Raw genomic sequence first — 13,728 nt, forward strand, 5'->3', positions numbered from 1 at the left:
AACAAAAAGCAAAGCGAAAAACAAAGGGGTGCCTGCGAGGCAGAGAAGAGGATTGAATAATTGCTAAATATCAAAATTGAACAAATGCTAAATATCAAAATTTCAAAACCTTAACCCTCACCCCTCCCCAGACTGTGTGAATGGCAGCTGCCCCTCTTGGTCTCAGGGAAGGGGAGAACAGGAGCTCACAGAGCCCTTGGGCAGAATAGATGGGTACATTGCTGGCGTGGGTCTCCTCACAGCAGGCAAAGCTGGTGGGTTCCAGTGTCCTTTCTTGTGTTGGTTCAGCTTCTCCAAGGTCTCAGGTTCAGGGTGGCCCCTACCAGCTCCCCAGATAGACCAAAAAAAAAAAAAAGCCCCAAAAAAAATCAAAGCTGAAACAGTTCAAGGAAAAAAACCCAAAAAGCTGCCAAGAGGATTCCCAATACAGCCTCCAGCTAGGGGAAGGGAAAAAAAAACCAAAACTTCTTGCTTCAAGCTAGCAAAACTAATCCAATAAAAGGAACAATGAAGTGTTCTGGTCCACTCCACAGCCTGAGCACACTGGAGAGAGAGAGAGGATTTGAGCCCAACCACACAGGAGCCCAAGGCTCCCCACCCCACCCTGGTCCATCATAAAGCTACAGAAGCCATTCCTGGGCATAAAACAAATTATTATGGAATAAAGTATCACCATAAAATCGCCCCAAGACATTGGGAAGCCCCATGTCAGGAAGGCAGGACTGACACACTGATGGAGGTGCTGATGTGGTGACTTCAATCAGGGCTCACTGACCAAGAGCCCAGGGCTGGATCTGGCAGTTTATCTGCCTTCCCAGAAAGGCCAGCCTGTCCCTGGGCTGGTGACAGATGGCAGGGCAGAGACACAAGCCTGGGGTTAGATGGGTCACACACAGTGTTTGTAAATAGAGGTTTGGGTCATTAATCCTCAAGACCTGAGCACAGCAAGGAGCCACTGGTTGTTCTGGGCCAAAAAGAGCAGAGAGGGATGCTAGCAGAACTGGTCAGCCCTTCCCCAGCTCTGCTCCCCAGCCAGCAGCTGGGGCAGTGTGAATTTCAGCACACTGTCTAAAATAAAATATTTCTGCTTCAAGAACAGGGAGCCCTGAGGACACAGAGCAGAGGGAATTGGCACACACATGGCAAACATGGAAGCTGTGGCTCTCTGCACACCTCCGCCCGCTGCAATGCCTCCCACCATCCCATCCCCTGTGCCCTTCCCTTCCTGCAGGCTCTTCTCAAACACCCCAGGCCATGCTGGGGAAATATTTAGGGACAATGGCACAAGGCTGGCACACAGCTCCATTTCTGGTCGAATTCTTCTCAGGCTGGATGAGCAGCTGATTGGTTTTACCCTTGCAGGAGAAGGGGCATGAATGAGGATAGAGATATAGAGGATAGAGTGTTCTGTCAACTGCTGATTTGTTTCCAATACGAAGGGCAATTTACCATCTTTGTGGTCTCCAGTAATGCAAAAGCTGTGGAGATCCCTTTCCCACCTCTTACTCCTGTCCAAGAATCCCTGCCCCTGCCCAGGTCTTGCAGGACACACCACACCTCTCCTCAAGTGAGAGATGTTTTCATGGCTGGATGCCTCTGAAAAGACCAGGGCAGACACTCCCCTGGCATCTATTCCTCACCTGGGTGTGCATCTCCATGTGAACTCGTAGGCAGGCAGGTCTATGTATGTGAGTGTGTGTTTATTAGTACCAAAAACTCATTTGTCAAAATCTCTAGAGTTAAAAAACAATCATTACGTAATTATAATGAACAATTAAACAACTGATTCATCAGCTAGAGGCTCACCAACAACACCTGAAGCCTATCCCAGCCACCTAACCAGGCAGAGGGTGGCACAAACAAATGCAGCTCCCAGAATGTCCTGGAGATTTATGGCCCTGTGCTCTGTCCAGATAAGAGAAGACACTTTCCACTCCTGGCTGCTGGTGTTTTGGAGCTGAAGGCTCCCAGGCGTTCCCTGCTCTGAGCTGCTGGTTTAAAGTGTTTTGATACGGAAATATTCATTAAAAGTAACACTTTGGGTCAGTACCATGGCTCAGAACTCCCCTAAGGTGCCCATGCTGCTTGACTTAGACCTTTCCTCTGTTCACAAGGGTCTGTGAGTACCCTGAATATGCAGAACACTTAAAACTCCACAAATAACCTGCTCCAAGCCAGCAGAAAAGTTATGTCTGTCAGCACCAGTGCCATGGTCTGTAATGCTGTGGTTAAGAGCTGTCTGGGAGAGGACAGGGGCTAAGAATGAAGTTGGGGGAGCAAGTTGAACTGTGTCATTCCGTGCCTTCCGAGCAGGTAACTATGCAACACTAATATAAGTTCTTTTCATAAGGAAGTATCTCAGTTCCTTCAACAAAGCAGACAAGGAAGATCACTGCTGTTCTTTCATACTGGAATGTACAATGTCCTGAAGAGAGCACCAGAGCTGCTGTGGTCTACACCCATGGTGATATAATTTGCTAGCAAAGCTCAGTGGGTGGGCACGGGAGACGGAGGTTGTGACGGTGTTCACAGGGGTCTGAGGATGAGGGAAGAGACGAGGATCTGACTCCATGTTACAGAAGGCTGATTTATTATTTTATTATATATATTATATTAAGACTATACTAAAAGAATAGAAGAAAGGATTTCATTAGAAGGCTGGCTAAGAATAGAAAAAGAAAGAATGATAACAAAGGTTTGTGTCTTGGACAGAGTCCAATCCAGCTGATTGTGATTGGCCATTAATTAGAAACAACCACATGAGATCAATCACAGATGCACCTGTTGCATTCCACAGCAGCAGATAGCCATTGTTTACATTTTGTTCCTGAGGCCTTTTAGCTTCTCAGGAGAAAAAATCCTAAGGAAAGGATTTCTTCAGAAAATATCATGGCTACAAGAGCTCACCTCAGAGGTGACAAAGACACTGCTGCAGACAGTTACACCCGTGTGTACAATATCCTCAGTACCATCTGTGTTTCTTGGTGCATCCTTGCTAGGAAGATGCTTCTGACTGAATAACGAACCATGCAGCTGATGCCACAAGCTGGGCCACGGGAGCACCTGACAAAGGTGCATTGTTCAGAGTGAACAAGGAGTTCAGCACAAACCCCGCAGTGGCACCTGAGGCTCAGTGTGTCAGTGACTTGGGCAGTGGCACCCTGAGGAGGAAGGCAGCGGGGAGGCGACTGCAGAGAGCCGCTCGCAGTGCCAGAAGGATGCAGCGGCGGGACTACGGAGCTGTGCAAAGCCGGGACCGAGCCCGCCGCACCTCCCTCCTTCCCGCCCGCGGGGCCGGGCCGCCCGCCCGCGCTCCAATGGGCGCCGGGGCCGCCTCCTCCCGCCGCGCTATAAGAGCGGGAGCGGAGCCCTCAGTCCCGGCCAGCCCAGCCCGCGGAGCTCAGCCCGGCTCGGCACCGCCAGCACTGCCGGAGACAGAGCCGCTGCCCGCCGGAGCCCGGAGCGGCGCACACCGCGCAGCACAGCCCGGCTCCTGGCCGCGGCTGCCCCGCCAGCGGACCCGGCGGAGCGGCGCCTTCCCCCGGCAGCAGCAGGAGGAGGTGGGACTCGCCGCGATCTTCTGTGGGAGCCGGCTCGGCGGGAGCGGGACGCGGAGCCGGCCGCGGGAGCCGTGGCCGAGCCGCTGTCATCTCCTGGGGACCCGGAGGCATGGCCGAGCATATGATGATGCCGATGAGCCACGGCGGCGCCGGGCTGCAGGGCTACCGCATGGGGGTGAGCGGGCTGCAGGGACCCCCGCAGCACGGGCAGCATGTGCTCAGGACGCTGCCCAGCGCCGCTCAGATGATGCCCTACGGAGGGGCTGGCATGGACGGGGCCATGAGGCCGAGGGCCAGCCTCAGCGGACAGATGGGCCACCACCAGATGCAGAACGCGATGATGTTCAATGGGCCGGGCCAGCAGCAGCAGTACATGGGGCCGGTGGGCACGCAGCAGCTCATGGCCAGCATGCACCTACAAAAACTCAACACCCAGTACCAGGGGCACCCGCTGGGCATGAGCAACGGGCCCATGGGAGCGGGTGGCCAGCAGTACAGAGTGGGGCCGGGCCAGCACCCGGGCATGCAGCACATGCCCTCACCGGCGCTGACATTGAATGTTATGGACACTGATCTTATAGACGAGGAGGTCTTGACATCCCTTGTCCTGGAACTGGGCTTGGACCGGATTCAGGAGCTGCCAGAGTTATTCTTGGGACAGAACGAGTTCGACTTCATTTCAGACTTTGTTAGCAAACAGCAACCCAGTGCCATCAGCTGCTGAGGGGCTTTGAGCTCCTCCTTGTGTCTTGGTGGTTTTGAGTTTGTTTCTAACTTTTCCCCACCTGCCATCCTCCTCCCTTCCCCTGCCTTGCCCTGTCCCGGATTCCTGCCCTCCCCAAAGGGACAATCATCGGACACTGGCTTGCAATGGATTGCTTTTCTCTTCTGTGTGGTTTTTTTTTTTTTCTGTGTGGGAGTTTCTGGAGAGGGGGTTGGTGCGCCCCAAACAGAGAGCAGATCGAGAGCTCCTGCTGTAGAACTGCCTCTAAATGACATTAACAGGATTTCTGGCTTAAGTAGAAATAATGGACTTACGACTTTCCTCAACCAGGCTTGGAGCACAAGAAGCCATAGGCAGCTGGCAGCCCTGCTGGTAGCTGGATTTGCTCGTGGAATCCGTGGTGCCAGTGGAGTTGAAGGATCCTGAGAGAGAATTGTCTCCCTGGTGCATGGTTTGAACCAGTTTTCCCTTGCAACCGTGGGTGGGGTTAGTTATTTGTTGGGATGTTTTACTGTGACAGTAAATAGGTCTTCAGTCGTGTCTGTTCAGCTCGGGAAGGGCCGCTTCCCCATAGCAGGCTTTTTTTTCTAACTCGCAAAAATAAAGTATGCCTTGGGGAAGGGTGTGCGTTTGTGCCTAAATGTTCATCTCCGTGGAACTTCGGATCTCGGACCTGTACTGCTAATCAGCTGTAAAATTTACCAAGTGTTTGAGGTTGATTCAGGCATGAGGCTTAAAGCTGCAGTCTGGCTCCACTTTTTTCCACCTCTGAAACCAAATAAAGACCATGTAACTGTATATTTCAGTTCCAATCTTATTTATTTTCCTGCGATTATTTATTTGCAAGGGCTCCTTTTGTTATTTGGCTTTGGGACCGCTGGGAAAGATGCCTGGAGAGTACTGCAGCTTTAAGATGCTGGCTTTGGGCAAAGCGAGCCGGGGATAGTTTTCAAGCTGCTCTGCAGAATAGTCGCTTCAGCTCGAGATGGTTATGCTGAACGCGCAGGACTCTAAATCCAACACCTCTGTGAATGTGATAAAGATGACTCGATTTCCAATTCCCTTGCTCGGAGAAGGTGAGATGCAGGAGCCGGCGGGGTTCGGTTTCCTGCGCTGGCTCCTGTTTCCAGCGCTCCGGTGACTCCGGGCTGCTGCTGCCCCCTGGTGCTGCCGGGCCCTGGGCGAGTCGGAATGTACGGATGGATTTGCGAATAAAAGCTGAAACATCTCCCGTGTGCGTTTGTTCGGTGCCCGTGCGGTGTGGACCGCTGGGAGAAGCGCTGCTGGTGGGGCTGTAGCTCCTGTCACTTGTGTGCCCCACCTGATACTCGAGTTGGAAGGATTGGGTTTCTAGTTCTGAGTCCTTGAAGTGTGGCTGGGAGGATGAGATGCTCCTTTTCTGTACTGAGGAGGAATTACAGATGTGGATGGTGTTGCTTTGTTGCAGAATGGCTGCTTTTGCTGGCTAAGCCAGGTGATAGAATCCTAGAATGGTTGGAAAGGACTTAAAAGATATAGATTTAAAGGACTTTTAAGGACTTAAAGATTTAGAGGTGCTTGGACAAGTGGGTGGTGATTCCTTCCAGCACCTCTGACAGCTGAGTTGCAGCTCTCTGCTGCAGTTTTCTATACCACAAAGGCTCTAAAAATCAAGACATCCATTGCTCTCCTATTCTTACAGGGCTTGAGTTTTCCTTTTTAAAGAGTTTCCAGCCAGTTTCTTTGCAGAGTTGAGGGAGATACCCAAGCGTTCCTTTCCTGCCCTGTAGTAATGGGGCTGTGGATGCTCTTATTGCAATGGCTGAACCACTTTGAGCTGTCAGTGTCCCCTGGTCTTGTTCCTTGCACACCTCAAGACCAGTTGTTAAAGTCCTTTTGGTGCTTATGCCCATACAGTCTGGAGACCTGGTCAAAAAATAACTTCTGGGGCTTTTGTTGAAGGTGGGAGAGCCCTGCTTAGGCTGTCAGCTCTGTGGCAATGGGCTGTTGGAGACCTGGAAGAACTTTGTTGTCTCTGCGTAGCTGCAGGTTGTCGGTAAGCAGTGAAGAGCTGGCAACCTCAGAATAAGAGTAATTCAACCACAAGATAAGCATTTTCTAGGCTGTCAGTTCTTGTTGAGGTGGGTGTAAGCTCTGTGGTGCACACCACTGTGACCTGCAGTGTCCCAGTTACAAGTGGGGAGCTGTGTCCACCCCCCAGGTGAGGAGTATCAACTCAGCAATTTCTGCAGAGCTTCACCAGGAGCAGGTTTCTGTGTGATGAGCACTTTGCACCTGATGGCCAGAGGAACCTGTCTGTGCATCCTCTCTGAGGGCTCTGCATTGCACTGGGAAAGGTGGTGCTGATTTAAGTCAGAGTACAGGAACTGACAATACCAGAGATGGGGAGTGACTGGGGGTTCACAGTCAGGATTTTGTTGGGAGTCTGTCCCAGCAGGCTCAGTTGAGATTATTTCAATGCTTCTTGAGTATGTCACCCCCATTCCCCAAAAGACCCTGTGAAGTGTGGTCATTCTGTGATTTTCTAGAAAACCCAGGTCAAAACCACTTCTTTCTGCTGGGGGCTTGGTTTTTTTTTTCTGTCTGGGCTGGACTGGCCAAGTGCTGTGATCATTTCCTTTGCAAAGCTTTCTTAGTTCAGGTGAAGTTTGCCCCCTGCACCTTTGTGCTGCAGGCTCTGAATGCCTTGTTCAGGCACACAGGACCTGTACAGATGCAGCTTGGGCAGCTCAGGTCTCCCTCTGCACTCAGCTGTGTGGTCTGGCAGGGTGACTGGCCCCACACTGTGAACAATGGGACAGCCCAGCTACCTGGGTCTGCAGGTGAGGTGCTCAAAGGTCACCAGAAATATAACAGGGCTGAGATTTGCTTTTCCCATGCAGCTGACATTGATCTCTGTGTCCCAGAGCAGGCAGGAGGGCAGCAGGGTGACCCCCAAAGCTCTGGTGGGGACTGAGAGGGAGGTTCTCAAACCCCACCCTGTCCCCTCACCTTGGCTGGATCCTTTGTAAATCTCCAAATAGGTTTTGTAGCTCTTTGTGTAATGTCCAGGCCTTGAGGCAGCCTTTGGGAGCATGAGTGTGAAAGACAAGGCCTTTCTCCACATGCCTGTCTCTGGCCACGTGCTCTGGGGTGATGAAGTTTGTTGATAGCTCAGGGTGATGTAGAGTTGCAAAGGTGAAAGTCTGGTGCAGGATCTGCTAATAGTGAGTGGCCAGGCAATAACATGAGCAATGCCTGGTAAATACAAAATAATGACTAGAAGTTTACCCCCTCCTTGACTTCACACAGTGCTGGGCTCTAAACTAGCCACACTCAGCAAAGATCTTACTGTGACAATTAATGTTTCTATGAAAAATCTCAGCTTGCTGTTCAGGAGGAGCCAGACAAGCAAAATAAATGAGAAGATGAATGAAAAGTAAAGTCAAACAGTGAATGCCCTACAGAACCAACAGAGAATTCAGACCTATGATGGTGAACTGTGAAAAATTCTGGTCTGTTTATAGAAAAATTATAATGTAAAACAAGAAAAATGGGAGAGAAAGAAGAAATAACTGAAGCAAAGTAATGTTTCTCAAAAGAAGCCACAGAATAGCTTGGGACTCCTCAGTCAGGAAGAAGCTGGGCAACAGAATTTTATAATGTAAGTGAAAGGAGAAGGTGACAGGGAATTATTTTTCCCAAGTGTGATGGGAGATATCTGCTGATCTCTGCAAGTTTAGCAGAGGCCAGGGTCAAACCTGAGTGAACAGAGGTATTTCTGTTTCTGTGTAGCTCATTGAAGCTCTTTCTGACGGTATAAGAGGTACATGGACACTTGGGGATACCTGAACATTTCTGTATAGCCAAAACCACTGATCTGTGGCTCAAAAGTCTCCTGAATCAAAGGTTCCTGACTCAGAAACAGGGGGATGTTTGTTTTGTTTTGGTTTGGGTTTTTTTTGAGGGAATTTTTGGTGAGTTTTTTGTTTGGTTGGGTTGGTTTGTTTGTTTGTTTTAAATTCATAGATACATTTTCCTTCAGTGATGTCTTATGCCAATGAAATCCACAGGGGAGAAATCAAGGTCTTTGTAAGAAGCTTAAGCTCTCTAAGCTCCTCTTCATTTTAAACCTGCCACCCCCTCACTTTGTTCTGTGTCCCCAAATTCCCAATCATTTCTTGTTCATCTTCTCCCCATTAGTAATGATTTTGGAGCTCCTGAGATGTTCCCTCTTGAGTTTCTCCCTGTCCAAGAACCACTGTGTGTTGTAGATTGTGATCACCTTTTTCTGCCCTGTTTCTGGCTTTATGGGATGGGGGAGGGAACAGCACTGGTTTAAGCTCTAGATGGATGTGTCATGGATTTTGCCAATGCTATAATTAGGTCTGGTTGTTCTATATTTCAGACATCCATCACAGAACCACAGAAATATTTAGACTGGAAGGGACCTTTTGAGGTCACTCAGTCCAATCCCCAGTCCAATCCTCCAAGCAGGACTGCATTCAAAGGCAGGACAGGCTGCCCAGGGCTTTGTCCAGGCAGATTTTGAAAATTTCAGGGGATGGGATTTATTTGGAGCTTTGTTTTAGTTTTAGGGTTCTGTTCCTTCATTTTTTTAAAACCCTGTATTGCTGGGTTTGCATTTGCCTCAAAAGTTTGGAGTGAGGAGCCCCATCCTCTCCTTTTCCTCGTGCTGCCATCTTGGGACCTCAGTTTCTGCAGCACTGTCTCCCCAAGCCTCTAGAGAAAAGCCTGAGTTTCCTTGAGCAGGGAGAAGTTTTGCTCTGTTTCTCTGCAGCACATTTCTGTGGATGGTTTGTTCCTACTCAAAACAGCCAAAGAATACAGTTTGTTCTTGTGACATCTTGACTTTGCCCATGAATCCTCTGGACTTCCACAGGGGTGAGGAAGAAAGGGGATTTTACAATTTACCTCACCCTAAAACTCCAAAACACAGTTACTAAGAAATATTCAAATAACTTTCACGTTCTTGGCTACAGAACTGCCACAGATGTGGTTTTCTCCTCTAGAAAACAGGAGATGTTCCTCGTCAAATACTGACAACTTATAAAAATAGAACTATGGCTGTGCCTGGGGTCATCCTGTGCAGTTCCCAAAACAAGTCACAGCCTCAAATACAAGCTGGCTGCTAAGGACACCCATCCCACAAACACTGGCACCTGCAGGAGAGTCCAGGGAATGCTCTGCTCATCAGCTCTAGTCGTTCTTACAGGTGAGTCCCTCCCTATGTCCCAGCACTGCTCCTGTATGTGGCAAAAGGCAGAGGCAGCTCCCAAGGAAAGCTCCACCACCTCCAACTCCATCCCACTCTGCATTTGGACAGCACTGAGCCCCTTGATTATTGCCTGTTAGCATGGGCTCCCTGACAATCACACTGCCAGGGAAAAGGAGCAATTGGGATTCAAGAAGCCAATGGCAAAGATGAGACAAAGAGTGCCACAATGAGGCAGAATACTTTCAGATGAGGGAGTCAGGCAGGGCATCCCACATACCAGGTCCTTTGTTGATCACAGCAGAAACCAGAGGTAAGTCTGGCTGTGTCAATGCCAGAATTGTCTGTGTTATTCTCTCTTCCAGATCCTCAAGTCATGATGATGATATCTCTGAGATCCTACATGTGATTTTTTACTGCTGGAGTGCTTCTGCAACAATAACTGAGAATCCCACTGTGGAGTATTCCCACTTTGCTGAACCCAAGTCCCTAGTACAGCAGGGATTCCCAGGAACCTCCACATGTCTCTGCATGAACAGGGATTAAGGAAAGAAGCTCTTTGCCAAATCCAAGTGATATTCCAGAGAAGAAGCACTAAGCCTGTAGTAAAAGCTATGCAAGTGGCTGCTTTCGCAAGCATCTGATCCCAGCCCAATTCCCAGATCAGCTTTGCCCTGAAGAAGAGGGAAAACAGGGATCTGCACCTCAAATCTTTGATAACATGCTGCTGTTTAAAAAGCCAGTGGTTACACTGTGGTCAAACTCAGCAGATTTGATGCTGAGGGGCTCTTCAGGGGCATGTTGTTGTTCAGCACGTTACAACACTCCCCATTTTCAGATGCTGGTTACAGGCTGCCGTTAGGTTGCTTCATAATTGCTACACCAAGGTATGGATCAAGTCCTGCTTTTCCTGTTTCAACTGCAAATTCAAAATTCAGTTGGTTGCAAGGCACTGTAGTGAGCTGAGGAAAGTTTTGACAAGCCAGCCAAGTCCTGTGTCTGTTGTATGTGTGCAGCTCAGAGGCAGTGGGGCCTTTCCATGTGCAGGGGCTGTGCTGCATCCTGCAGCCTCCGGATGGGTTATTATTTCCTTTCCAGATTTGCCAAAAATATCCCTGAGTTCACATTTCCAGGGAATTCTGCAAGTTCAGCCTGCTACAAACATTCATGACCTGCTCATGACCACTGAAATACCAGAGGGGTAAAGAGACCTCAATGCACCAGTTTTCTGATCTCCCACGCTGCTGGCTCTGATCCATGGTCCATCCTCGCTGCTTCAGCTGCAAAAAGCAGATTTCCCCATGGAAATCTGGCTCTCCCTGCATGGCTGAAGAGTTGTGTCTGCCCCATCCCTCTGCACACCTCTGCCTTTCTTCAACAGCACAAAACAAACTCCAGAAGGGGACAGAGGGTTTTATTTAATTCTTTGATTCTCAGCCCCTGTGCCAGAGCCACAACCAAAAGCCATCACATCCCTACGGTGGGAGAAAACAGGTAACACTGCAGAACTGTGAGCAGTGCCAAGAGCAAAGCTGGTTTGTCAAGAGGGCACAGCTAGGTGAGGAAAGGAACAGAAATTTTAATAACTAAACAGAGGTGTAGTTTCTTCAGAATTTCTGGCAGGGTTCAAAAGAGTGTCCCTGAAGGAAGAGGAACACAGCACTGCCCACAGAGCCACTGGACTGCTGGGGGAAACACGAGGAGGGAGGGAGAGTGTTGCCCAGCATCCCAACACAAACTGGGTAAAATCCAAAGAAAGACATCTCATGGAGATCAGATTTGAAGGTGCCTATTTCTCTCCTTTCACAGGGGTTGGGGAGGAATGGGTTAAAAGAAGAAGGCTGGTGAGGAGGATTGTAAATGCTCAGTTGACCTTGCAGCTGGGAATAACCCTTGATAAAGCAGTGTAAGCAGCAGACCCGTGTTCCTCCAGCATGGACCAAGTTTGTGCACCTCTGCCTGGGTGTTGCTTTGGGGATCCCTGGGACAGCTCAGTAATGGGAATAAATTTGCTCTTTGTGCTTGAGCCACGGGTTTGTGGCTGTCCTGCCTGCCTGCGCTGACTCACACAACAGAGAAGCAAAGCTAGCCAAGGCTCCAAGGCTGTGTTTTAGAGCTCTTGGAGCAGCCAAATCCCACTTCTGCTGTGAACACTTCACTGTTCAGAATCTTGGGTAGATAGAGCTACAAGTGCTCCTGATTTCTGCCCTTGCACCATGGGGATCTGCCCCTTTGGACAAGCCCAGCTGTGTCACACATTGAAGGCACAACTGCCACAAGTGGCCAATTTCTCCTGCAAAGCCTCTGTAAGAATTCAGCGCTGTGAACAGCCCCAACTGCACAGCCAAGGGATTTAGGGCTGAATTGGGTACTCACTGGAGTTTGACATTTCCAAAGAGTTACTCCAAGCTGTTGGTACTGGAGCATGCCTCCAGCAGATGGGCAGCAAGATCTGCTCTATTCACTCCTGTCTGAAAGATCTCTGAGTGAGCTCAAGGCAGCAAAAGAAAAGCTGCAAGAGTCCCTGCCCCCCTGCAAGGGAAGGCTCTGCACCACAGGCTGTTTATAAATAGCCAGTTTCAGGAAAAGGCCCTTTCCGCTCTGGTGTCAGTACGCTGTAAAGAATAAACAGCTCTCAGGGCTGAAAAAAGCCCTCCTTATCTTGCCATGCAAAACCTGCCTCCATGTGCTCAGCCAGCTCCAGCATGTAGGGCACAGCTGGGGTCCCCTCAGCCATGGGGAGGCAGGCAGGAGACCCTGAGTCACATCCTCCTCAGGAATGTTTGTGGCAGTTTTGACGTGCTCACCAGGCAGAAGGCAGGCTCGTTAGCACAGGATGTGCAATCAGGGCCCTGTTTCTGGACTGCTGACCTGGGTTGTGCTCCAGAGGGGTTGAGCACACTGGAATAGTGCCCAGGGTGTGAGGGCACAGCCTCTCATTAAAGATCATTACCACACTTCCACAAATCACCTGGGCTGGACTGCTGGTTAAATACATGGTATCCCAGAGGAAAAACAGGTGAATGCTGTGGCAGTGTGAGACTGGCAACAAGAGAGTTAGGAGCCATGGCAGGGAGCCTGCAGCTTGTGCTCTGAGCACTGGGCAGCTCAGCCCAGCAGAGCCCCATGGAACTTCCTTATGGACTCATCTAACTCAAAGTAGCCCTCAGACCTCCCTAGGGAAGACACACTTTCAGGAATCTTGGCACTTTCTGGAAAGCACGTCCTGACTTTTCCTTTGGTCTTCATCCCTGGGAAACCAGGACTACTCTGATGCCCAGTGCAAAGGAGTTGGAAGGGACAGAAGAGAATTGCCATTGGTAGGGGTGGAGGGAAAGAAAAGCCCTGTATGTAGCTGGGTCCATTGCCACGGCAGCATCTTGAAGCAGCTCTTTGGAGCAGCCAGGATAAAGCAGAAATGAGTATGGACAGAGTGTGATCAGCCTGTCCTCCCCATGCCAGCGTGGCTGTCCCCAATTGAGGCAGAGTGATTGCTCGGGGGCCATCGGTGGTAACCTCGCCCTAGTACGGGCACCGCTGCTCAGCCGTGGTGCTGATAGAGCCAGTGTGGGCAGGAGGGGTCCCCGGCACCCGGGGCCACCCAGGGCCACCAAGGGCCCCTCGGGGACACCCGGGAACTCCCGCGGGGCGCTGCTGCCCCCTCGCGGCACTGGGCGAGAACCGCCGACCTGCCCGGGCCCAGGCTGCGGAGAACGGGGAGAGGAGTGCGGGAACGGGGAATGGGGGAGAGGAGTTCGGGGTGCCAGGTTCTAGGTACTGAACTGAGTACTGAGTGCTGGATGTGGGGTGCTGAATGCGGGGTGTCAAGTGCGGGATGCGGATTGTGGGGTTTGGGGTGCCAGGTGCTGAGTACGAGGTGTCGAGTGTTGGATGTGGGTTGTGGGGAGCGGGGTTTGGGGTGCGAGGTGCGAGGCATCCCTCTTGCGAGGTGTCAAGAGTTGGATGTGGGTTGTGGGATGCAGGGTTTGGGGTGCTGGGTGTGAGGTGCTGAGTGCAGGGTGCGGAGTACAAAGTGCAGGGTGTCAAGTGCAGGATGCAGTTTGTGGGGCTTGAGGTGCCAGGTGCTGAGCACTGAGTGCTGGGTGTGAGGTGCTGAGTGTAGGGTGTCAAGTGCGGGATATGGGTTGTAGGGAGTGAGGTTTGGGGTGCTGCTGAGTGCGGGGTGTCAAGTGCGGGATGCAGGTTATGGGGAGCGGGGTTTGGGGTGC

The 13,728-nt window shown here is 50.7% G+C and overlaps 1 protein-coding gene across 1 annotated transcript; it reads left to right on the top strand.

The window, feature by feature from the left end:
• Positions 1 to 3,357: 3,357 nt before the first annotated feature.
• Positions 3,358 to 5,082, top strand: LOC102065787 (cbp/p300-interacting transactivator 3). The gene has a single exon (XM_005492370.4). The coding sequence runs from the start codon at positions 3,670 to 3,672 to the stop codon at positions 4,282 to 4,284; it is 615 nt and encodes a 204-aa protein (XP_005492427.1). The 5' UTR covers positions 3,358 to 3,669; the 3' UTR covers positions 4,285 to 5,082.
• The last annotated feature ends 8,646 nt before the right edge of the window (positions 5,083 to 13,728 follow it).

This window comes from Zonotrichia albicollis, chromosome 20, assembly GCF_047830755.1.
Source record: "Zonotrichia albicollis isolate bZonAlb1 chromosome 20, bZonAlb1.hap1, whole genome shotgun sequence".
NCBI classification, from domain to species: Eukaryota; Metazoa; Chordata; class Aves; order Passeriformes; family Passerellidae; genus Zonotrichia; species Zonotrichia albicollis.